The following is a 25,750-nucleotide window of genomic DNA, read 5'->3' as shown; positions in this document are numbered from 1 at the left end:
CATTTAACAAACCAAATTGGACATCTTACAAATCGAATTGTACCCCTTACACACCACATTGGTAATTTGCCAAATCAAATTGGACATTTAACAAACCAAATTGGACATCTTACAAATCGAATTGTACCCCTTACACACCACATTGGTAATTTGACAAATCAAATTGGACATTTAACAAACCAAATTGGACATCTTACAAATCGAATTGTACCCCTTACACACCACATTGGTAATTTGCCAAATCAAATTGGACATTTAACAAACCAAATTGGACATCTTACAAATCGAATTGTACCCCTTACACACCACATTGGTAATTTGACAAATCAAATTGGACATTTGACCAAAATGGACTTTTAACGTTCCAAATTGAACATTTTACCAACCGAATTGGAATTGTACAAATCAAATTGAACATTTTACAAATCAAATTGGACGCCTTACAAAACAAATTCGACGTTTGTTCCGATTCGAAGTGAAAAACCTGTACATACTTTGGCTTTGTTCAAATTTACCCGTATTTATTGGGTCGTATGCTTATCGTACTACTTAACGTGGAGACTGACCGGAGCCATTCGGTGGTAACGTAACACGTTACGAAGCGACCATTCGTATAGTCAGTACAGCGAGCCCAGCTCCATCCTTAGTTTCGGACGCTCGCTGATGCTCGCCGCGAGCGATGTTACCACGTTATGTTACGACGAAACGCTCCGGTCAGTCTCCCTTTAGACTGTTTTATGTTGTTTTTTGGTATTTTATATATTTTTTCCTTTTCATATAGGTAATGGTTTGGAAGAAGCAGACACCATTTCCTATGGAAAAGGTAATTTTTCCTTTTTTATCTTAGTAATACTAGCTCTGAAATTTAGGTACGGCTTATGCAACACCGCTTATCGTGTCCCTAATCAGGCTTCATGATCAAAGTTACCATAATTTCATTTAATATGAGTATTAATTAATTCAGGCCTTGGCAAACTCTTGCTATCTTGTTAAAGGCACAAACTGTGTGCCGAACGCATAATGGGCACGTTCCAAGCTGGCATTATGTGCCAAACGCATAATGGGAATATTCAAGCTGGCACAAACTGTGTGCCAAACGCATAATAAGTACATTCCGAGCTGGCACAAACTGTGTGCCAAACGCTTAATGGGAACATTCTGAGCTGGCAGATACTATGTGCCAGACGCATAATTAGTACATTCTGACCTGGCACAAACTGTGTGCCAAACGCATAATGGGCACATTCTGAGCTGGCAGATGCTATGTGCCAGATGAATAATTAGTACATTCTGACCTGGCACAAACTGTGTGCCAAAGCGCTTGGGCACTATCTATCCTGGCAGAAACTGTGTGCCAAACGCATAATTGGCACATTCCGAGCTGGCGCAAACTCTGTGCTAAAGCGCAGTGTGCAGTATCCAAGCTGGCACACACTGTGTGCCAATAATATGTTTACTGTATCTATAATATTTACTGTGATTTTGAAGTCTGACTGTAAGTAGTGACCTATTGCATGAAATTTGGCATGACGTATGAGGTAGTACGAGGGGCTGTTGATGTCCTCATTCCTAGTCATACATACCCTTGACACGAGCCTATCACAATCCTAAAAAAACATGGACAGAAAAAATTCAACCCTTTCTCACAACCTAGCACAAACTGACGAGAGGTGGTATCATACATGATTAAAATAGCGAAGGACATTGCTACCATAAACCAAGCTAGGACACAAAATGCCCAACCCTCTTCTAGTGGAACGGAAGGCCTGTTGAGAACAGTCAGCAGTCCGGCTTCTCCCGAGGAGTGCAACGTGGTTTCCTCCCAGCAATGAGCAAATGCTGACAAGTTCCTGACTAGCACACACTAGATTATCCCTCCTGTTCCCAACACAGATTCAAATAAAAACATATTGAATTAGCTAGAAGAAACAAAAATCCACTTAATGATCTATAAACCTTGTACATAATAAGCAAAGTAAATAATAAATGCATTTCCCAACTAAAAAAAAAACTGGCACCAAGTCCTAATTACGACACAGATAGACAATATCACAATGCAACACCTTACCCAAAGACAACATCACAATGCAGCACCTTACCCAAAGACAACATCACAATGCAGCACCTTACCCAAAGACAACATCACAATGCAGCACCTTACCCAAAGACAACATCACAATGCAGCACCTTACCCAAAGACAACATCACAATGCAGCACCTTACCCAAAAACAACATTACAATGCAGCACCTTACCCAAAAACAACATTACAATGCAGCACCTTACCCAAAGACAACATCACAATGCAGCACCTTACCCGAACACAACACCCTTTGAGCAAGCGTTCCTTGTTGCATTGCAGAGAGTCGGTCGGGCTTCTCGATGTACGTGTACATCGCGGTGGGCGCGATGGTGGTGCTGGTGGCCGGCGCGGTGCTCGTGGGCACCATCTTCTGCTGCAGGAGGAGCGGCTCTGAGCCCACTCCCAGCCCGGAGACCAGAGCCAAAAGGTGAGGCGTTTCTTCGACTGTCTTGCTTGAAGTTTCAGTGCAAGTGTCTTACTTGATTTGTAGTACAACTATCTTATGCGAAGTTTTAGTACAATTATTTTACTTGAAATTTCAGTATTGTACAATTTACTTACTTGAGATTTAGCGCAATGATCTTATGTGAAATTTAGTTCAGTTATCTCACTTGAGATTAAGTACAATTACCCAGTCTACCAAATAGACAAAAACCATAATCGAAAGGAAAGGAAAATATATTTTTGATAAAAAAAAGTGAACACACCTTAATTTAAAAAAATAAAAGTACTATAAAAACTCTTTACTTAAGCAATTACCCAATACATTATCTTACTTGGGATCTAGTACAATGATCTTACTTGAAGTTTTAGTTTTGTACAATTATCTTACTTGAGATTTAGTACAATGATCTTACTTGAAGTTTTAGTTTTGTACAATTATCTTACTTGAGATTTAGTACAATAATCTCACTTGTAGTTTTAGTATTACACAGTTATCTTACTTGAGATTTAGTACAATGATCTTACTTGAAGTTTTAGTATTGTACAATTATCTTACTTGAGTACAATGATCTTACTACAATGAGATTAAGTACAATGATCTTACTTGAAGGTTTAGTCAATACTACAATTACAATTATCTTACTTGAGATTTAGTACAATGATCTTACTTGAAGTTTCAGTATTGTACAATTATCTTACTTGAGATTTAGTAAAATGATCTCACTTGAAGTTTTTGTATTGTACAATTATCTTACTTCAAGTTTTAGTATAATTATTTGTAATACCGACATCACAATTTAAAAAAATATACTAGGCATTATTTGCCTTGGAAAAACTGATTGTTAGGTGTTTTAAAAGGTACAAGAGAAGTCCTTGAGGCACACTGCAAGGTATAATGAATGATTACCGGTGGTGTACCGCAGGGAGCTCCAATAGTTCCCCTTCAATAATTTTGTTGAACGTTCCAGCACATACCAGAAGTCCAGTGCTTCCAATATCAAGCCTCCCGACCTGTGGATCCACCACGACCAGATGGAGCTCAAGCAGATGGACAAATCTCATCACAGCACATCAGGTAAGGGCATATCTCTTCTTCTTTCCATGTTCGCTCCCTAGGTGGAGCACATGGCCAACACGAGACGTCTCCGAGCCACTCTGTCACGCGCCATCTCCTTGGCTTCCTCCCAGGTCAGTCCGGCGTCTGGAAGTTCCGCTGAGTATAGTCGGTGAATGGGCGCCGGAATCCTCGGGGTTGGAAGAAGAGACACGAGGGGTTGATGCTCTCAGGTGGCATTCTAAGGACATGTCCCAACCATGTCCACCTTCTCCTCTTCAGGATAAATGTACTTCCGCTTTACTATATTCTCTCTGTTTCTTCCAAAATCTGTGTATTTTTTAGAATAATTTATGTATTAAAATAGTATTCATAAATGTCCGCTGCCGTAGTGTAATGGTCAGCACGCTCGGCTACCGTTCTGGAGGTCCCGGGTTCGATTCCCAAGGGGGGTAAAATAAATATAAGTGATTTTTTTCACTGTCATATTTATTCAATATTACCCTGGACTGGTACCTGAAGCGGAGGGCTGATCACCTTTCCTTCATGTGTAAACGATCAAGATAACACTGCATTTATATGACGCAGTGCCCTATGCACCATTGGGGTGCGGATAAGGGTTTTATTATTTATTAAATGTATGCGAGAAGAACAAGGAGACGCAGTTCATGGACTTTTATTTTGTTTATAATATTGTCCCCACCACATGTGACTCGCACCAATGAGTCCATTCGTCAGGAACTACGCTTGGATAGCTTGACTCTGGCCAATATCTGTACCCGACGGATTCTCCAGTTCTTTGGACACGTTGCGCGTGGCAACGAGGATAGCCTGGAACAACTAGTTGTGATCGGTAGCCTGGAGGGAAAGAGAGGGAGAGGAAGATCCCCCACACGATGGACCGATCAAATTAAGGCAGCAGCAGGCACCTCAGTGGTTGGAGCGCTACGTGCAGCGCAGTCAAGGGATAACTGGAGAAGAGTCATTGCTTCTGCAAGGGTCACAACCCTCAGCAATGAGGAATAAGACGGAGAAGAAGAAGACATGTAACTCCTTTAAAATCGTATATAAGGGGTGGCGGACAAATGTTTGTGTGCTCAGATTAAATAATATTCAAAACGTATATACGCCGCGCTCGCTCTGTTCCTATTGGCGTCGCTTTGTTCTTCTCGCCCTTGTGTTTTGTAATTTTTTATATTTGTGTCCCTTTGTTCTTATAACTTTGATTTTTTTTATAAATAAACAATTGTCTTATAACATTTTGAGTGTGTCCAAATACTTGTTCACAAAATCTGGATTATCTCCAATTACAGGAGTTATTTTCATATTATTTTTTGACATCTCATCAAAGATGAAAAAGAATATGGAAGTCTCATCTCACATCTCACCAATAGACGTCTCTAGTGAAGTTCTAGTGATTCAAGAACAAGGTTTCTAAATTGGTTCGTATATATATAGAACTTCTAAGAATTTGAATAGTGTGGTTGTCAATAATGGGTAGAATTGGTGAATGTTACACGTGTGTAAAGTGATCACTTAAACCAGCCTATGACGGTCGTCTGTCCCGTAAATGCCCAGACTTCCATATTCTTCTTCATCTTTGATGAGATGTCAAAAAATAATATAACAAATGTCTTCATTTGCGCGTTTTCGTCTTCCTCGTCACAAGTGTTCCAGTACCGTTAGCAGTAACACTCTCCAACATCTGTGAAATAAATATTGTAAAATGTGCCCTCGGCACGGGATAATTCAGTGTCGGCACAATATTGTTAAGTGTACGGTGAAAAATAAAGAAAGTCAACCTTGACGACTAGCGATGATACACTGGACAGCAAGCACAACTCAGTTAACCTTCGATTGGTATCGCCAGGTTCGGGCGACGGCGTGTCGGGCGTGTCGTCCATGACGCTGCCGCGCCCGTCTCGCGACAGCTGCGAGTACGACACGGCGCTGCCGTCGGGGCACTCCAACCCGCCGTGCTCCTCGCTAGACAAGCGACACTACGTGCCAACATATGTCGGTAAGTCGTCAACACGGGCTTCCTTATTTCATAACCACCTCATGTGTAATTTGTCCTAGCCTTATTTTTTGACCATTTCATATGTAATTTGTCATTGCCGCTATTCTCCCTTTGCTGCCTACTGCTCTTCCCTCATTTCCTTTCCCAAACAGCAATTGTGTCCTTCACCCTTATCATTGCACTCCAATCTTGTGTCCAAAAATCTGGACCGCAGGACTTATTATTTTGACTTCACACAATTGATGATCAAGTACATACTTAACATTTTAACTTCACGCAATTTATGATCAAGTTCATACTCAACATTTTGCCTTCACACAATTGATGATCAAGTACATACTAATCATTTCGCCCTCACACAATTGATGATCACTTGATATGTACTTACATACTTAACATTTTGCCTTCACGCAGTTGATGATCAAGTTCATACTCAACATTTTACCTTCACACAATCGATGATCAAGTACATACTTAACATTTTGCCCTCACACAATTGATGATCAAGTACATACTTAACATTTTGCCCTCACACAATTGATGATCAAGTACATACTTAACATTTTGCCTTCACACAATTGATGATGGTGTACATACTAATCATTTTGCCTTCACACAATTGATGATCAAGTACATACTTAACATTTTGCCTTCACACAATTGATGATGAAGTACATACTAATCATATTGTCTTCATACAATTGATGATCAAGTACATACTAATCATTTTGTTTATAAATTTATTAGTTCTCAGTACTCTAACTGTTGAATATCATAAAATTTTTACTGCACTCTTATGATTTGTCCCCCGCACCGCACATTTTTTGTTTTGGCTCACTCCCGCTTTTTCTCTTTTGGTTTCGCTCCACCGTCACTCTGTCGACCAATCAGGATCCTCGTCGCCGACCCGCCGGGAGCCCTCATTGGGCGGCGGCTCCTCCACGGGCGGGGCCTCGTCCCGCAACTCCGCCCTGCTGTCGGCAGGCGGCCAGTCGGGCACCAGGATGGTGATGCCCAAGCCGAAACCCATGTTGTCCGTAGACCATTATAACCGGGACAATTGTAAGTTCTGATGGTAACTTTGGATGATTTGTATAGTAACATTTTCTTGAAGGGTGCTCCGATGTGATGTTATATCGCTCACTCCTTTCAAGGACGTCATAAATCGATAACTTGATTTTTCAGGAGATCATTTTTAAAGTTTAAAAATATAATACAATGTATTAAAAATAATTATCAAGCCACTTATTGAACTTTTTACTGTGCAACAGATCTTTTTAGGAAAAACCTGGAGGTTTTTTCTCCACTTGAAAAATATTTAGTATGTTTAAAAAAATAATTAAACAATACCTTTTCTTCAAAATGCAAAAAACAACGCTTTCTGCCCTGTAGCGGGTAAATATTCAGTTAAAAATATCCCACTTTTGCTGGGATATAGTACATTTTTTGGGCATTTCGAAAACGTGCATAACTGTAAATTGACAATTTTTGATTTATGACGTTCTTGAAAGGAGTGAGCGATACGATATATTGTTTATTCTAAGGTCTTTGAAAGAGAAAAAGATAAAACAGAATGCAAGATTATCCGTACATAATGAATCCCTGGAATAGGTTCAAGAATTTTTATATATTTTTTATTTTATTTATTTGAACTTCATGTCCGCCTCCGTAGTGTAATGGTCAGCGCGCTCGGCTAACGTTCTGGAGGTCCCGGGTTCGATTCCCAGAGGGGGGTCTAATAAATATAGGTGACTTTTTCACTGTAATATTTATTCTTCAATATTACCCTGGACTGGCACCTGAAGCGGAAGGCTGATCACCTTCCCTTTGTGTGGTAACAATCAAGATAACACTGCGTTTATATGATGCAGTGCCCTATGCACCATCAGGGTGCGGATAAGGGTTCGAATGAAACGAAATTTATTTAAACTTCATGTACAGAAAAAAAGCACTATCTTTCGACCTTAACCGCACCCGAATGGTGCATAAGGCACTGCGTTTATACACAGTCTTGATTGTTAACACATAAAGGAAAGATGATTAGCCCTCCGCTTCATGTACCAGTCCAGGGTAATATTTAATAAATATTAGAGTGAAAATATCACCTATATTTATTTGACCCCGTCTGGGAATCGAACCCGGGAGTTTCTCGGTTTGAACCCACTCTACCACAATTCGATAACCATTTCTAATAATGAGCCGCTTAGGCTCACAGAAATAGTATGAAATTGAAATATTTGCGTAAATAATAAAAACGCGAAACTTTAAAAATAAATTTATATATTATAACCTAAAATAAAATGCATACGTACACACAGGCCATGTGCAGGCTTTGCGGGATTTTTTTGTTGTATTAACCTTTTAAACGCGTTAACTTTGTTCCTAAGAGACGCTCGTGCGCGGCTGTATTTCGCCGTTTTTTAAATAATTACTTTTATCATGTATTTAGTTATGAAACGATTTATTTTCCTAAACAAAAACGTTCAATGGGATTCATTGTGCCTTTTTGGTACTCTATAATACACGTGTGTCACATTATTCTTGAAATATATCGTAATATAAACAAATTAGATCGTAACATAAATAAATCAAAGCACGCATCGTGTGTCACTCTTACCCACTGGCGATGCGTAGCGTCGAGAGTGAGACAGATATAGGGCATGATTATGGCGCGGACTAATTACCGACCGCAAGAAAAATCAGGGATCTGTTGTTTTATTTATCCTTGTGATGTTACAAATTATTAGTCAGATATTTCAACAGATGTCATAAGGCCGAGGATTGACGTATTATTTTATCCAAAATTCCACACCATGAAAAAATCCCTCCAAGTTGAACTGAGGTTCGAAACTTGAAGCAAAGTGAAAACACAAACGCTTATGTCAGCCGCGTATGGGGCATGTCTTGTTAAAACACATACGCTTATGCGAGCCGCGTGGATCCGGTTAATATCTATCATATATGTTTTTGAACTTTTTCTTGTAAGAATTTGAAATAAAGAAAAAAGTGACTGATTTTCTGTTTGCATTGTAGCGATGTCGTCCATCAACGCCTGCAGCATCAGCTCCTCCAACCCGGACGCCATCCCTCCCGGCATGCGGCCCATGTACCCCCGGAGCCAGTACCCCGTCCCGGCGCAGACCTCGCGCCACCATCTCGGCATGGACCAGGTGACGTGGCGATCCGCATCCGTGACAACTACCTCCGTCACCTGTCGGGATGTTTGCTACCCTATTTTACAGACTATAAAGGCGGAGACTGACCGAGACTGACTGAGCATTTTGTCGTAACGTAACACGTTACGATGCGAGTATTCAGGCAGTCAGTACAGCGAGCCGAGCGCTCCATCCATAGTTTCGGACGCTTGCTGATGCTCGCCGCGAGCGATGTTACGACGTTATGTTACGACGTTATGTTACGACGAAATGCTCCGGTCAGTCTCCACCTTAAGACAATGCATTTCGATATCTCAACATTCTAACTCTAATCCGCACCTAATGGTGCATAGGGCACTGCATCATATTGATGCAGTGTGAGTACTCACATGAAGAAGGAAAGGCGAACACTCCTGCGCTTCAGGAACCAGTCCAGGGTAATAATAAATAAATATTACAGTGTAAAATCACTTATATTTATTTTTATCCCCCCCTGGGAATCGAACCCGGAACCTCCAGGCACAGTAGCTAAACGTGCTAACCATTACACCACGGAGGCGGACAAGTTTTTTTCAAATCAAGAAATTTTAGAGGTACACCAAATATAAATAATAATAAAACCCTTATCCGCACCCCAATGGTGCATAGGGCACTGTGTCTTGTAAACGCAGTGTTATCATGATCGTTTTACTTATGAAGAAAAGGTGATCAGCCCTACGCTTCAGGTACCAGTCCATAGTAATATTGAATAAATATTACAGTGAAAAAATCACTTATATTTATTCTTACCCCCCTTGGGAATCGAACCCGGGACCTCCAGAACGGTAGCCGAGCGTGCTGATCATTACACTACGGAGGCGGACAAATATAAAAACAAAGTTTATTGAAAATGGCTTGATTATTAAAATTAATAGAATGCGAAAAAATTTATTACATATGATGTTTAATGCAAAATGTATGCCTGCTTAACTGAGCCCAGGCAATCAAAATTTTGTGAAAAACTTTGAGAAGCAGTGCTTTGAGTTCAACGTTGAAATGTCTCCTTTCCAGAACACTCCGCTGCTGTCGGGCGGCGGCAGCTCCATGTCGGGCACGCTGCCCTCGCAGTCCTCCATCAGCTCGCTGGGCCACCACCACCCCATGCCGGCCATGGGCATCTCCCCCATGTCCTGTAAGTTCAGCTTAATGTGAAAATTATGCATCCATCAATGAGTATTACGGTAGTCTCTCGATTCTGTAGGTTTTTTACTTAAAATTGGATATTTTACAAACCAAATTGGACGTTTAACAAACCAAATTGGACGTTAAAAAAATTAAATTGGACGTTTAACAAACCAAATAGGACGTTTAACAAACCAAATTGAAGATTTTCCTAATCAAATGGGACATTTAACAAATAAAATTGGATATTTAACAAATCAAATTGGACATTATATAAATAATCTATTGGACATTTAACAAATCAAATAGGACATATGGATTTTTACAAATCAAATTATACATTTTACTTTTCAAATTGGACGTTTTACAGACCAAGTTGGACTCCTTACAAATCAAATTAGACGCCTTATAAATCAAATATGAAGCTTAACAAATCAAATTGGACATTTTACCAATCAAATTGAACATTTTTTTATTTGTAAGGAGTCCAATTTGATTTCTTAAATGTCTAATTTAATTTATTCAACGTCCAATTAGTTTTGTAAAATGTTTAATTCGATTTGTTAAATATGTATCCAATTTTTTTTGTAAAATTTCCCATTTGATTTGTTAAACGTCCAATTTGATTAGTAAGGTGCAATTTAAAACCCGTGTACACAAAAAATCATAATTTTATCAAATATTGTCATCTCTCTCTCTAAACGATGGTCTCTCTCTCCAATGATGACAGCGCCTAGATATTTGCATATCGTTGCAAAGAGAGTCCACCGTATTGTTGATGTCGTGTTAATGTGTGTGGTTGCGGGCAGGTTCGCAGATGTCGTGCGTGGCGCCGGGCGCCCCCGCGTGCCCCTCCCCGTCGCCCGCCTCGGAGGGCTTCCCGGCCGACGCGCGTGAGCGCGAGCAGGGGCACTACGTGGCCTACGAAGCCCTGCATCCTCCGTGAGTACTCGTATCAGTCCCTAATGGCTATTCATTTATCAATGTTGAAATTTAACCATATTTTTCTCATTATTTTTTGACATCTCATTAAAGATGAAGAAGAATATGGAAGTCTGGGCATTTACGGGGCTGACGACCGTCATCGGCTGGTTTAAGTGATCACTTTACACACGTGTAACATTCACCAATTCTACCCATTATTGACAACCACACTATTCAAATTCTTGGAAGTTCTATATACACGAACCAATTTAGAAATCTTGTCCTTGAATCACTAGAACTTCACTAGAGACATCTATTGGTGAGATGTGAGATGAGACTTCCATATTCTTCTTCATCTTTGATGAGATGTCAAAAAATAATATGAAAATAGCTCCTGTTGTTGGAGACAATCCAGATTATGTGAACAAGTATTTGGACACACTCAAAAAGACAATTGTTTATTTATAAAAAAATCAAAGTTATAAGAACTAACGGACACAAATATAAAAAATTACAAAACACAAGGGCGCGAAGAACAAAGTGACGCCAATAGGAACAGAGCGAGCGCGGCGTATATACGTTTCGAATATTATTTAATCTGAGCACACAAAAATTATATATAATACAATGTATTAAAAATAAATATCAAGCCACTTATTGAACTTTTTACTGTGCGGAAGGTAAAACCTGGATGTTTTTTCTCCATTTGAAAAATATTGAGTATATTTGAAAAAATAATTAAACAATACCTTTTTTTCAAAATGCAAGATATTTGAGTATATTTGAAAAAATAGTTAAACAATACCTTTTTTTCAAAATGCAAGATATTTGAGTATTATTTTTTGATATTATTTTTTGACATCTCATCAAAGATGAAGAAGAATATGGAAGTCTGGGCATTTACGGGGCTTACGACCGTCATAGGCTGGTTTAAGTGATCACTTTACACACGTGTAACATTCACCAATTCTACCCATTATTGACAACCACACTACTCAAATTCTCGGAAGTTCTATATACATGAACCAATTTAGAAACCTTGTTCTTGAATCACTAGAACTTCACTAGAGACATCTATTGGTGAGATGTAAAGAAGCTTTTTATTAAGCAGAAACTCTCATATTAGTATGTGAGATCCGAATCCTGGATTATAATCACACACATGAGAAACGCCAGAAAATATCATTTTCATTTTTATTATTAAGCTTATAATTTGACTAGATAATTTATTTACAACATTTTGAGTGTGTCCAAAATATATATATTTTATATTTATAATATATAAAATATTTTTTTTCATGTATGTGGACTTATCAACAACAAAAAAAAACATGTAAATAGATTCTTCCTTTCCATAAAAATTATATAAGTATACGTACCTACATATCCCATTAACTATTATTGTCTCCCGTAAATTATTACTGCACATGTTTAAACTATTACCTAAGTACATAGAATTGCATAGCTATAGGACCGTCAGTCCATTTAATCTTCACATTTGTTTGAAAATGCCATAACTAGGCCAAACGATTGTCACAATTTTTATATAATTTTTTGACATCTCATCAAAGATGAAGAAGAATATGGAAGTCTGGGCATTTACGGGGCTGACGACCGTCATAGGCTGGTTCAAGTGATCACTTTACACACGTGTAACATTCACCAATTCTACTCATTATTGACAACCACACTACTCAAATTCTTGGAAGTTCTATGTATATGAACCAATTTAGAAACCTTGTTCTTTAATCACTAGAACTTCACTAGAGACATCTATTGGTGAGATGTAAAGAAGCTTTTTACTAAGCAGAAACTCTTATATTAGTCACAATTTTTATGTCAATCAAGTGTTTTTAATAATAGAATACAATTTAGTAGAAAAATTAAGGGGCAGCGGCAAACATCTTGGCTGCGCAATATAAGAGATTGGACCGGGATAAGACATGTGGGGGAACTGTTCCGGGTCGCGCAAGACAGAGAAGCCTTCGTCAGAGTTATTGCTAACGTCGGGGGGATCTGATAAGGCACAAGAAGAAGAAGAAGAAGAATTTAGTTGACGCTCAAAAATCAGTATTTGATTTTAATATTTAATACGTAAATTAAAATGGAGTTCTACAAATTAATCGCCAAATCTGTAAATAATTAATAAAGTGTTTTACTTTTATTAATATTTATAGTAGATTTGGCGTTTAATTTGTAGAACTCTTATTTTAATTTATATATTAACCTTTTAACCGCGTCAACTTTGTACCTGAGAGACGCCCTTACGCGGCGGTATTTCACCGTTTTTAAAATGATTACTTTTATCATGTATTTAGTTAAGAAACGATTTATTTTCCTAAACAAAAACGTTCAATGGGATTCATTGTGCCTTTTTGGTACTCTATAATACACTTGTGTCACATTATTCTTGAAATATATCGTAATGTAAACAAATAAGATCGTAACATAAATAAATCAGAGCACGCATCGTGTGTCACTCTTACCCACTGGCGATGCGTAGCGTCGAGAGTGAGACAGATATAGGGCATGATTATGGCGCGGACTAATTACCGACCGCAAGAAAAATCAGGGATCTATTCTTTTATTTATCCTTGTGATGTTACAAATTATTAGTCAGATATTTCAACAGATGTCATAAGGCCAAGGATTGACGTATTATTTTATCCAAAGTTCCACACCATGAAAAAATCCCTCCAAGTTGAACTGATGTTCGAAACTTAAAAACACTAACGGTTATGTCAGCCGCGTACGGGGAATGTTTTGTGAAAACACATATGGTTATGCGAGCCGCGTGGATCCGGTTAAAAACCAAGGTAACACCACTAGTTTCGGAAGAGCAGTCCTTATATAGCTTAAATGGACTGACGGTCCTTATATAGCTGTACAATTCTAGGTACGTAAGTAATAGTTATACAGTATCTACTCAATGAATTAGGGCCACCCATTATTTTTTAGAATACTCTGAAATCTTTTGGATTATTATATTTATTTTACATAAATACTTTAAGTTTTCTATTGACATCTAATATCATGTATATTACCTTCAATAATATGTAAAATATACCTGGATTATTTAAGCCTTTACAAAATTTCAAACCCTTTTTCTGAGAAAGGTCCCTAATTAGCACAGGTAGACAGATAGTTGAATGTTCGAAAAATAGTCCTATCTCATTTATTAGTGAAGTTTCTTGAGTTCTGGTTGTTGTTTTGTTCAGAGAGGTTATTTAATTATCGTGTCTTGTGAAAAAAACTTAATTTTTAATTTTAGTTCATAAAGTATAATTTTTTTTTGTAAACACAAGTGTTTTTTTTGAAAAGGACAAAATGGGAAAAAGTAAAGACATTTCTGAGGAAAAAAAGTCTAGTGTTATAATGCTACTAAAATTAGAAATACTATCTAATAGAGAAATTTCAAAAAAAGTAAACGTTTCTCGTCAAACAGTGGACAGAATATCAAAATCCATAAAAAATCAGTCACCCGCCACCAGCAATCGGCGAAAGAACTGTTGTAGGATTAGAAAAACAACACCGAGGACTGATCGAAAAATCGTTCAAAGTGCCTTAGAAAACCGTAGTGCATCAGCAAAAACATTAAAAATCAAATTGGAAGAAGAGGGTATAAATATATCGGTATCAACACTGAGGCGACGTCTTTACGAAGTAAATCTGAAATGCAGGCGCCCTGTAAAAGTACCAAAATTGACACCACGAATGAAAGCGGATCGATTAAAATGGTCCAGGCTACATCGAAATTACTCGGTAGATGATTGGAAAAAGGTATTTATTTAAATTGAATTTTCAACATATCATTTTAGTAAATAAACTTATATATTTGAATTAAACTTAAATTTTCATTATTTTTCAGGTCATCTTTAGTGATGAGTGCCGGTTAGAAGCCGTGACAGAGAGCCGTCGATTTGTCAGGAGAACACTAATGGAACGTTACAATGAGTCCTGTGTGGTAAAAGTTATCAAACACCCCCCTGCAACAATGATATGGTCATGTATTATTAACAATTTACCTGGGCCGCTGTTTTTCGTGGAAGGAACAATGAACCAAAATTCCTATAAGCAGGTCCTCGAACGAATTTTATTGCCCTTCTACCATACACTCGACCCAACAGAAGGTCCATACACCTTCATGCAGGATGGGGCACCTTGCCACCGGGCTAAATCAATAATAAAATTTTTGTCTAACAAAAATCTGCCTTTGCTCCCCTGGCCTGGAAATTCTCCGGACCTTAATCCTATAGAAAACGTATGGAGCATGTTATAAAATAAGGTATACTCATTTCCAAATCCGACAGTAGACTGTCTAAAAAAAATATTCAAAAAATTTGGTCAGAAGACGAAGAAACAAAAAACATGATAAAACAGTGCATTTTAAGTATGCCAAAAAGAATTGAGGCAGTTATTTCTGCCAAAGGTGGAAATACTAAATACTAACTATATTTATATGAAAATATATGCATAATTTAAGCGTAATAAAGTGTTCATGTGTAAATAAAATTCAATGTTGTTTTATTCAAGGTTTTCTCTGAGTTATTCCTGTTTGAATTGAGAAATTGCGCGAAATTCTGCGTGGCCCTAATTCATTGAGTAGATACTGTAATATATGTAGTAATAATATACGGGAGACAACAATAGTAAATGGGGCATGTAGGTGCGTATATTTATATTCATTTTCGTGGAAAGGAAGAATCTGTTGACATGGCTTTGTGAGATAATCAATGTTTTTGTAGCTTCATATATCCTGTACAAAAAGTTTGATAAATGAATAAATAATATGTGTTGCAGACGAGACAGCTTGGAGGCGGGCACGGCCGGCAGCTTGAGCCGGGCTCCAGTTCACCCGCTGCGCAGTTTCAGCGTGCCCGCGCCTCCGCCCAGCGACGCGCCGCACACGCCGCACCATCACGGTAAGACCACGCAAGCACGCGGCCAGGCGTCGTTGGAAGAACGAGCCAAAACAATAATGTGTTAATTTGCTGGATGGTGTTTATCTCAGCCTTGTGCCCTTTCCTTATATTAGCATTGGATCATCTACCATACATGGTTTTACCGCGCTGAGAGATGGCATTCCGACTGCATTCAGTCTCTTATCCTTCTTTTGCCAACGTCATGCTATACTTCCACATACGTTATAGTGAGTACTGGGACTCTAGACGTTGTGTACTGCCAGTTTTACTTTACTATAAATGTGGAGGTCCTCAACAAAAAGTTACATTTCGAATATTGCACACAAAAATCCTTTGAACGCAAATCTGTTCTGTTTACTGTATTCTATCAAAATAAAGGTCCCGCCCTATATAGGGTGCAACATATATTTACAGGATGTATTCATATGTTCTACCCGTACCCGATATTGTCTACGTTTGACGTATTCATACGTCCTGCCCAGTTAACAGGTTAAATGTTTCCTGCAAACAATGTGATAATAATAAAAAAATAAATATTAATTTATATGTTGCCTCCGTAGTGTAAAGTCCGCCTCCGTAGTGTAATGGTCAGCATGCTCGGCTACCGTTCTGGAGGTCCCGGGTTCGATTCCCAGGGGGGTTTGATAAATATAAGTGATTTTTTCACTCTAATATTTATTCAATATTACACTGGACTGGTACCTTAAGTGGAGGGCTGATCCCCTTTCCTTCATGTGTAAACGATCGAGATAACACTGCGTTTATATGAAGCAGTGCCCTATGCACCATTGGGGTGCGGTAAGGGATTTATTATTTATTATCGAAATCTTAATTAACCTTCCCTTGCTGGTGTTGTGTACCTGGTACACATTGCTTCTAATAACCATAACATCTCTGTAAATACAGTGAAACCTCTATCTATCGTCCCTCAAATAATCGTTTTCCCGGATGTGTCGTTTATTTCTTCTACCCCGAATTCACTTCATACAAAAATAGATCGCATCGATCGTTTATCTATCACCATTTTACCGCATTCATCGTTAGAATTACGCTGCATATTTGATATATTTTGGCTGTTTTTTTTTAACATTCTCTTCAATGTTGTTACATTCGATGACAATGTTCCAACGTGTGGGATAGAAACTATCGAAAGCCCATGTGACGCAAGGTTGACGGATACAGCAGGAGAGGTCGATATTGATGAAGAAGGGCTGCTGCCTGTACTTGTATTTTCAGAAGCATGCACACTCTTTGAAAGATTGAAAACTTTCTTCTACGCACATTCAATGGAAAAAAAAAATATTTGCAACGATGAAAACATACTGTTGACTTACGGAAATAAAACAGAAAAAAAAAACAATGTCGATCACAGATTATTTTAATATTTTTTGGTTCTGTTTTGTATTTCAACTTTGTATTTTTTTAAAAATAAATACTGTGGCAACCCACAACAATCGAATGAACGAGCATAATCGAACACGCTGTGGCAACTCGACAATCGAATGAACGAGCATAACCGAACACCCAAACCGAGCTCGCACCGAACGGGAACCAGAACGCTACATTTCGTCACCGCCCGTCCAGTGATCGACACGTCCTTCAACTGTTCTCACATTAGAATCACGCGATTATTCTTAAATATTTCTTGATTGTAATTTTCTAGAACTGAATAAATTTGTGTTAAAAGTAATCCGCTTTCATCTTGCTTCCCTTCTGTTAAATTAAGTTGGTGTTCAACTAGAACCCATAATACATTTATTTACATCTAAACGTTGTATTCCTCTTAGAATTTGAACCTACCACCAATGGTTATTCAGATTGGGAGGACAGTATTTTCACTCAATAGCATCTCCTTGTGTATAAACTTCTTAATGCCGCTTTCATTGTTTTCCCGCATTCATAGTTAATTTCAATAGGTCCCTTTAAAAACGATGGATAGAGGTTTCACTGTATAATAAATACAATGCTAAGATTTTAGGTATTCCTCCATAACATATTTACGCATTGATTCAAAAATAATATTAATAATAATCAGAATGTATCGGGTACATCGGAGATATTTTTTTAATATTGGGAACAAATTTGTGTATAAACGGCGCGTGAAGAGTGTGCGGGAACCGCGACACTATATTCGCATCTCACTCTTGCACACTTACACTGTGCAAGCGTGAGGAGCTCAAAGCTCAATGTTCTCTGGCTAGGTAGCTCTTGAGCTTTCGACAGGAGTGGACCTATGCTTGTTCCGTGAGCGTTGCCAGATGGTTTTTTAATATTTTCAGCAAATAAATATAAATTATTTAAATTTTTTACTTCATTTATAATTAATTAAGGGGATTAGCTATGAATGTCTGTATTTTTCCGATTTAAAATTGCTAATTTTTGATCGTGTAATGACTACCCAACTCTGGGATGCGTGTTTTATTTTAGCACCGGAGGGAATGGTTGAAGTTGCGACAAAACGTTACCAATCCTATGTTAAACCAATATGAAATCATTATAAAATTAAATAACTTTGCTATAACCACTTTTTTATTTATACAATTTAACCTACCGGTTTCGACAAGAACTTTGCATCATCAGGGTTTATTTTAATTCAAAAACATTGAAATACTCTCACTAAAAAAACTTCCACACGCTCCGTAAAAATCCTAAATGTTATTTTTATTATTCATTGCATACCAGCCCCAAATAACAACTAATGGAATCACCCAAAAAAACAGTATGAAGATACGTACGATACACATACGTAAAGTGGAGAACACACACAAAAAACATTCAGGAAAACAATTTTAAATCATTCAATCGCACCAAAACGTGACAATTTTACAAACTAGAATTCCTAAAAAAAAAACTAACTAACCATCACGCCGCTTCACCGCAGGGGTAGGCAGAGAGAATAGAACGCCACACCACTCTGTCTTTGCAAACATTCTTCGCCTCTTCCACGTTCATGGATCTCCTCATACATACCCGCCGATTGTTACGACTCCTAACCTGACCACTTTCAAGTATTTGGCATACCTGATCGTGCCATGTTTTTCTCGGTCTTCCTTTGCTTAAAATCATTTATAATGGAAATGTCACGTTTTGGTGAGGACTTCCACATATAAGGATTGTTCTATCTTTTATAAAAATCTGACTTTTTTGTATGACGACCATATCTGCAGTTCCAAAGGTAACAGAGGAGTTCTACTCCATATTTGTGGTGTTAACCGAGTGATTTGTTCGCAGCCGTGTCGGTGACGATCCGACCGACCAACACATCGCCGTACAAGAAGCCGCTGGTGCCGGCCCTCCCGGCCAACCACTCCCCCAGTGCCACCGCGGCCATGATCAACCGGCTACAGCAAGGTAAGTGTTGGTGACGCGCAGCGCACTGCAATAGTGCAATTCTGCAAGAGTGACAAGTACTCATTTGTAACGTAATAAAAAACTTCTTATGAAATGAAAAGTAAGAGAGAGGGCTCACCCTCTGGTTAGGTAGAGGGAGGGGGATAGTGAGAGAGAGAGGAAGAGAGAGAGGGAGGAAGAGAAGGAGGAAGAGAGGGAGAGAGAGAAAGGGAGAGAGATGGAGAGAGAGTGAGGGAGATCGAAGGGTGAGTGAGGGAGAGGGAGAGAGATGGAGAGAGGGTGAGGGAGAGAGAAGGATGAGAATGAGGAAGAGAGGGAGAGATGGGTGCTCGACACTATCTTATTCCAATTACCGATTGTCGAATTGCCTCCTAAGAAGTCTCACTCACCTAACGTTGCGAGTCGCAGTATGAATGACAATTTAACGGCGCATTTTGGTTCCAGGCTTGTCGGTGCCACATACCGGGGACGAGCTGGAGCCGCTGGCGTCGTCATGCTCTACGGAGAGGCTCCATCAGGAGATGGCCAACCTCGAGGGGCTGATGAAGGACTTGAATGCCATCACCGCTAACCAGTTTGAGTGCTAGGCCTCCATCACTGCTCACTGCCAACCAAACTGAGTGATTGGCCATTATCTCTGCATGAGAACTCATCACTGCCAAACAATTCGAGTGATTGGCCTTCTTACCTGCACAAGAACAGTTCATCACTGCCAACCAAACTAAGTGATTGGCCTTCATCACTGTACGAGAACACATCATCACTGCTACTTAAACTGAGTGATTGGCCTTCATCAATGCACGATGACACTTCATCAATGCACGATGACACTTCATCAATGCACGATGACACTTCATCACTGCTAAACAAACTGAGTGATTGGCCTTCATCTCTGCACGAAAATACTTTATCATAGCCAACCAAATTGAGTGATTGGCCTTTATCACTGCACGAGGACACTTCATCACTGCCAAACAAACTGAGCAATTGGCCTTTATTACTGCAAGGGAACAGTTCATCACTGCCAACCAAACTGAGTGATTGACTTCATCACTGGCACCCAAACAGAGTGATTAGCTGACTTCATCACTGGCACCCAAACAGAGTGATTAGCCTTCATCACTGGCATCTAAACTGAGTGATTAGCCTTCATCACTGCACGAAAAACTACTCAGTAGAGTTTATCAATCACTTGATCAACCTCCATGACTGCAAGAGAACATCATTGCTGACCAAACTGAGTAATTGGCCTTCATCAGTACGCGAGAGCCTTTTATCACTGGCATCAAAAGTGAGTAATTAGCCTACATCACTGCCAACCAAACTGAGTGATTAGCTTTCATCGCCACATACCACTTCATCACCGATTTGAGTGCTTGGCCTCCACCACTTCACGTCATCGCGGTATCACCGGCTGACCAATTAGACCACTAAGTCTCCACCCGATGAAGTATAATCATTCGCACCTAATTTACGATAGAAATGCTAGGCTTTTTTGATATCCCATGTACTGATATTATATGCAAATTTGTGCAGCAAGTTATATGTATTATGATTTCATCACGTTATCCAACGGATGAAACCCATTTCTGCCGTGCTAAGCGCACAGGGGCTATCTACGTTCAAAGCAAACAGTATATCTTTGAAGGTCAGATGTCGGTTACCCCGAAAGCGCCTAGTGCGGCACGTGGAGTAGTCAAAAATTTATTATACTTAAGTTACGATGCGGATATTTCATCGTAAGAAAAATGTAAAATAACTGATTTATACGTAGTTTACGAATTCGATGTAACGTTCTCACGGTTGATATTATTATTTAAAAATGTAAATAAATATATTATTATTGATTAATATTAAATGTACGTGCAAATTGACGATAATTTGGTGATAATATATACACGGGAATGTACGCAAATTAAACTAAATGTATTATATAGCAACGTTTAGGATAAATTTTACGAATTTTTTTTCATCTTTGTAAAATGAAATATGATAATTTTTTTTATTGTTATCATCAATAATGTGTATGTAATTAATGCGATTTACGAATTTTTGAAATTTTTTGTAATATTTATGAAATTTCAGCGTTTTTTGAAAAATCTTAATGTGTAATGAATGTACCTCATTTGTGATTTTTTTTTTTACATTTTTGTACATCTAGCAAGTAAGTTTGTTTATTGTGTATACATATACAGATTTTGGACATTTTTTGGGCATTTTCGGCCTAAAAGAGTTGACATATTTGACGACCGCTGAAGTATATTGACAATTGAAAATAAATTATTTGGGCATTTTTTAGGACGTCTAGGGACGTTTTGGGCTTTTTTGGGCACAAAAAATTACACTATTTAATGGACACTGTTTGACACTACAGTGTGTTTACAACGACCGTGTTATTCTTTGGGCGTTTTAGGACGTTTTTCTTTTTGGGCACAAAAATACACTGTTTAGCACGTAAGTGTGTTTACAGCCGCATTATTCTTTGGGCATTATAGGAACATAAGGTTTCAGGTATTTTTCGCCGCAAAAAATTGACACTAAAAAGAGTGTAAAATCTCTGAAGTGTGTTTACAGCCGTATTATTCTTTGGGCATTTTAAAACTTTAAAATTTAAACAGTTTCAAATTTTATTTAATTGTGCCCAAAATATTTCTTTTTTGGGCACAATTTTTGATTATTATCTTTAACACTCAATTGTGTGAAAACAGCCATATAATTATTTGTGCTCTTTAAAGCGTTCAGGGTTTTGGGCACTTTTTGGGCACATAAAAAGTGTGTCTACAGCAGTATTATTCTTTGGGTTCTTTGGCTTTTGAGCATTTTTGTAACATTGACGGAACGGAATATCACCGTATCGCACCAACATATCAGGCAACTATATTATTTATTTTATTAGTTTAAGCGATTTATAATTTTAAGTATGTATTAATTTAATTTAATTTGTATTGCATCATGTTTATCACATATTGTATAAAGTGAATGCCATCGAAATGATAATTTAGTAAATTGTGGCATCGTTGCTCGTCATTACAGCAACTTTTCTTTACATGAATTTGAATATTAATTTCTCCACCGGTTTCTTTAAATAATATATGACGCCGGGATGTTTCAAAGGGTGAGTGTGTTTGTGACGGAATTTGGAACGTTTAGGTTTTGGGCATTTTTGGGCACAACTAAAAATTACATTGTTTATAAAGCACTCACATGCGTTGAATCAACCATATTATTCTACGGGAATTTTAGGACGTTTTAGGATTTGGGCATTTTTGGGCACAGATTTTTTTTAACTGTTTACAGCTTTAATTTATGTTACAATAAATGCTAATTCTTTGGTCATTTTAGAAGTTTAGGATTTGGGCATTTTTGGGCACAAAGAAAATTGATACTGTTCAAAGCACTAACGTGTGTCACCACAGCCATACTATTCTTTGGGCATTTTGATACGTTTTAGGATTTGGGCTTTTTTGGGCACAATAATTTACACTGTTTATGTAGCACTGATGTGTGTTACAACAACCATATTATTCTTTGGACATTTAATGACGTTTAGGATTTGAGCATTTTTGGGCACAACTAAAATTGACACTTTATAGCACAAACACGTTACAACAACCGTATATTATTCTTTGGACATTTAATGATGTTTTGAATTTGGGCATTTTTGGGAACAACTAAAATTGACAGTTTATGGCACAAACACATGTATTACACACAACCGTATTATTCATTGGATATTTTAGGACGTTTAAAATTTGGGCATTTTTGGGCACAACTGAAATTGACACTTTATAGCACAAACACATGTGTTACAACAACCGTATTATTCTTTGGACATTTAATGACGTTTAGGATTTGAGCATTTTTGGGCACAACTAAAATTGACACTTTATAGTACTAACACATGTGTTACAACAACCGTATTATTCTTTGGACATTTAGTGACGTTTATGATTTGAGCATTTTTGGGCACAACTAAAATTGACACTTTATAGTACTAACACATGTGTTACAACAACCGTATTATTCTTTGGACATTTAGTGACGTTTATGATTTGGGCATTTTTGGGCACAAAAATTGACATGTTTAAAACTATAAAATGTGTTTCAATAGCTATATTATTCTTAAAATATTATATAGGACGTTTAGTTTTTTGGTCATCTTTGGGCTCCATAAGTGAAAAATTTTTTTTTTTTCGGCACATTTTAAAACACCATTTGCATCTTCCCGGCCTCATTTATTTTTAAAACGAATTATTTTCCATACATTTTATAAGACTGATAGCTTTTAATTATGTTTATTATACTTGGGTATTTAAATTTACTTAAGGCATTTAATTTTTATTATTATTATTATTAAGATGTTTTAAAAAAGTGACATCTGTGACGGTATTTCGGAGTTAATTGTGACTCACAACATTTTGAGTGTGTCCAAATACTTATTCACGATGTTCAAAATGTTGAGAATAAAATTTTAAAGCGTAAAAATAGAAAAATTATTAAAACAAATTTGTCAGAAATAGGAGCAGAGAAAGGCCGATGAAAAATTGGCATGATCGAGTATTTCAAATAGTTAAGTCAGGAGTCAATCGGCGGGTATGTTACAAAGAGATGCTCGAATGTGGAAGAGGCGAAGGTTGTCCGCATAGCTGTCTATAGTTGTGTGGCGTGACAGTCTATTCTCTTTGCCCGGTCAGTTAGTTAGAAAAAAAGTAGAAATGAACCAATGGCTAGGGGACTTGGGGTTGCATACCTGCACTCGTGCTAGCTTGTGTGAGAGCCTTGGGTAATACCAAAGTAAGACCACAATTAACTTTCTGGAACGCCTCACAGATGTCATTTCTATGAACTTTTTGCAACACCTACGCGAATATTTATCTGGTAATAAATAAAGTACTTAAATAAAAAAATGTCTTTTAAAAGCACGTCAAAGTTAACTGTACCCGAGACATTATAGGTGCGTAGAGCACTACTTCGTATTGACGCACTGTTATCTTGGCCATTGATTGCACAAAGGCAAGGTGATAAAAATAAGTCCGAAAGATTCAAAGGCAAGATCAAAAATCAAATAAAATGTTTAATTTAAGCTTTATACTTCACTAATTCCTCGACTGAGGACGCCACCATCAGCCGTAATTCTGCATCTATCAAAATTGCAACTGACATATGAAAGAAATCCAATAACCAATGCATATATACATTTTTGAAAATAAAATGAAGAGTAAGCTATATATATATGTTTTACAATTTTTTTGACTGATGGCGCCACAATCGTCCATGCTTTCAATTCTATTGAATTACTACCGACATGTGAAAGGGATCCAAGATCATTACATACATACAAGATTAAAAAATTAACGCAATATGGATGTTCAATAGGATGCTTACCTTCAAATTCTATTGAATTACTACCCACATCGCTCACTCCTTTCAAGAACGTCATAAATCAAAAAACTTGATTTTTCAGGAGAACGTTTTTAAAGTTTAAAAATATAATACAATGCATTAAAAATAAATATCAAGTCATTTATTGAACTTTTTACTGTGCAACAGATGTTTTTAGGTAAAACCTGATTGTTTTTTCTCCATTTGAAAAATATTTAGTATATTTAAAAAAATAATTAAACAATACCTTTTCTTCAAAATGCAAAAACAACACTTTCTGCCCTGTAGCGGGTAAATATTAAGTTAAAAATATGCCGCTTTCGCTGGGATATAGTACATTTTCTGGGCATTCCGAAAACATGCACAAATGAAAATTGACGATTTTTGATTTATGACGTTCTTGAAAGGAGTGAGCGACATGTGAAAGGGATCCAAGACCATTGCGTATAAACAAGTTTAAAAAAATTGTACAATACGGATATTCAACAATAGGTAGTATGGGTACTTTCAAATCTATTGAATTACTACCCACATGTGAAAGGTATCTAAGACCATTGCAAATATACAAGGTTAAAAAATAAATGCAATACAGATGATCAATAGCTGGCAGAATGGTGAGCGTTACACAAGTGGCAGGTCTTAAGCCCTGGTACGGCCAGACTTCCATCTTCCTTCGTATAAAAATGATTAGATGCTATGTCTCGGTTGGGATACATACAATATATGTAAATAAAATATTTTTATAATTTTTTTTGACTTGATGCTTTTTGCTAGTAATATATGTATGTGCTTTAATTTCTCTAATGACGAATTTTAAAAAATGACTTATTATCAGTCAATACAGATTTTTTTATTTGTTGACTGAGTCAGGAATTGAACCTTGGATACACTGTAGCCAATTCCTAAGTCGAGGTTTTTGAGAGAGATTGCATTTTTACGGGCCGTAAGCCCCGCAAATACTCGGACTTCATAATTCCCATTCAACGAGCAATAGAAAAATCCGAAGTGAATCCGGAATTCGTAAACAAAAATTCCGACAAGCTCTAAATATCGTAAGTTTTCATTTTATCTTATGCGGAATTGTAAATAATCCTTTCACATTATTTGTGTATTGTAAAACTTATACTATGGCAATTACGAAACTTGCCATATTTTGTAAAAAACAAAAATTTACACATTTTCAATTGTATGTACAAAATTATATGTATATATTGTATTTACAGTGGAACCTCTTATAACGAGAACTTTTTAAAAC

At 37.5% G+C, this 25,750-nt stretch overlaps 1 protein-coding gene across 1 annotated transcript in view; it reads left to right on the top strand.

Annotated features, from left to right (window-relative positions):
• Positions 1–24,482, top strand: part of LOC148301267 (neogenin-like) — a 53,185-nt gene extending 28,703 nt beyond the window's left edge. The window contains exons 22-32 of the mRNA XM_088273535.1: positions 782–823; positions 2,362–2,509; positions 3,495–3,601; positions 5,451–5,600; positions 6,492–6,662; positions 8,634–8,770; positions 9,806–9,926; positions 10,726–10,858; positions 15,641–15,762; positions 18,994–19,113; positions 19,558–24,482. Of these exons, the coding sequence (XP_088129661.1) occupies positions 782–823; positions 2,362–2,509; positions 3,495–3,601; positions 5,451–5,600; positions 6,492–6,662; positions 8,634–8,770; positions 9,806–9,926; positions 10,726–10,858; positions 15,641–15,762; positions 18,994–19,113; positions 19,558–19,700 (1,394 nt within the window). The 3' untranslated portion in view covers positions 19,701–24,482. The remainder of the gene's footprint in view (positions 1–781; positions 824–2,361; positions 2,510–3,494; positions 3,602–5,450; positions 5,601–6,491; positions 6,663–8,633; positions 8,771–9,805; positions 9,927–10,725; positions 10,859–15,640; positions 15,763–18,993; positions 19,114–19,557) is intronic.
• Positions 24,483–25,750: the final 1,268 nt, after the last annotated feature.

Source organism: Brachycentrus maculatus, unplaced genomic scaffold, assembly GCF_059751285.1.
Source record: "Brachycentrus maculatus isolate JH-2025_06_01 unplaced genomic scaffold, ASM5975128v1 h1tg000587l, whole genome shotgun sequence".
Lineage (NCBI taxonomy): Eukaryota > Metazoa > Arthropoda > Insecta > Trichoptera > Brachycentridae > Brachycentrus > Brachycentrus maculatus.
This window is presented reverse-complemented; position numbering and strand designations above follow the sequence as displayed.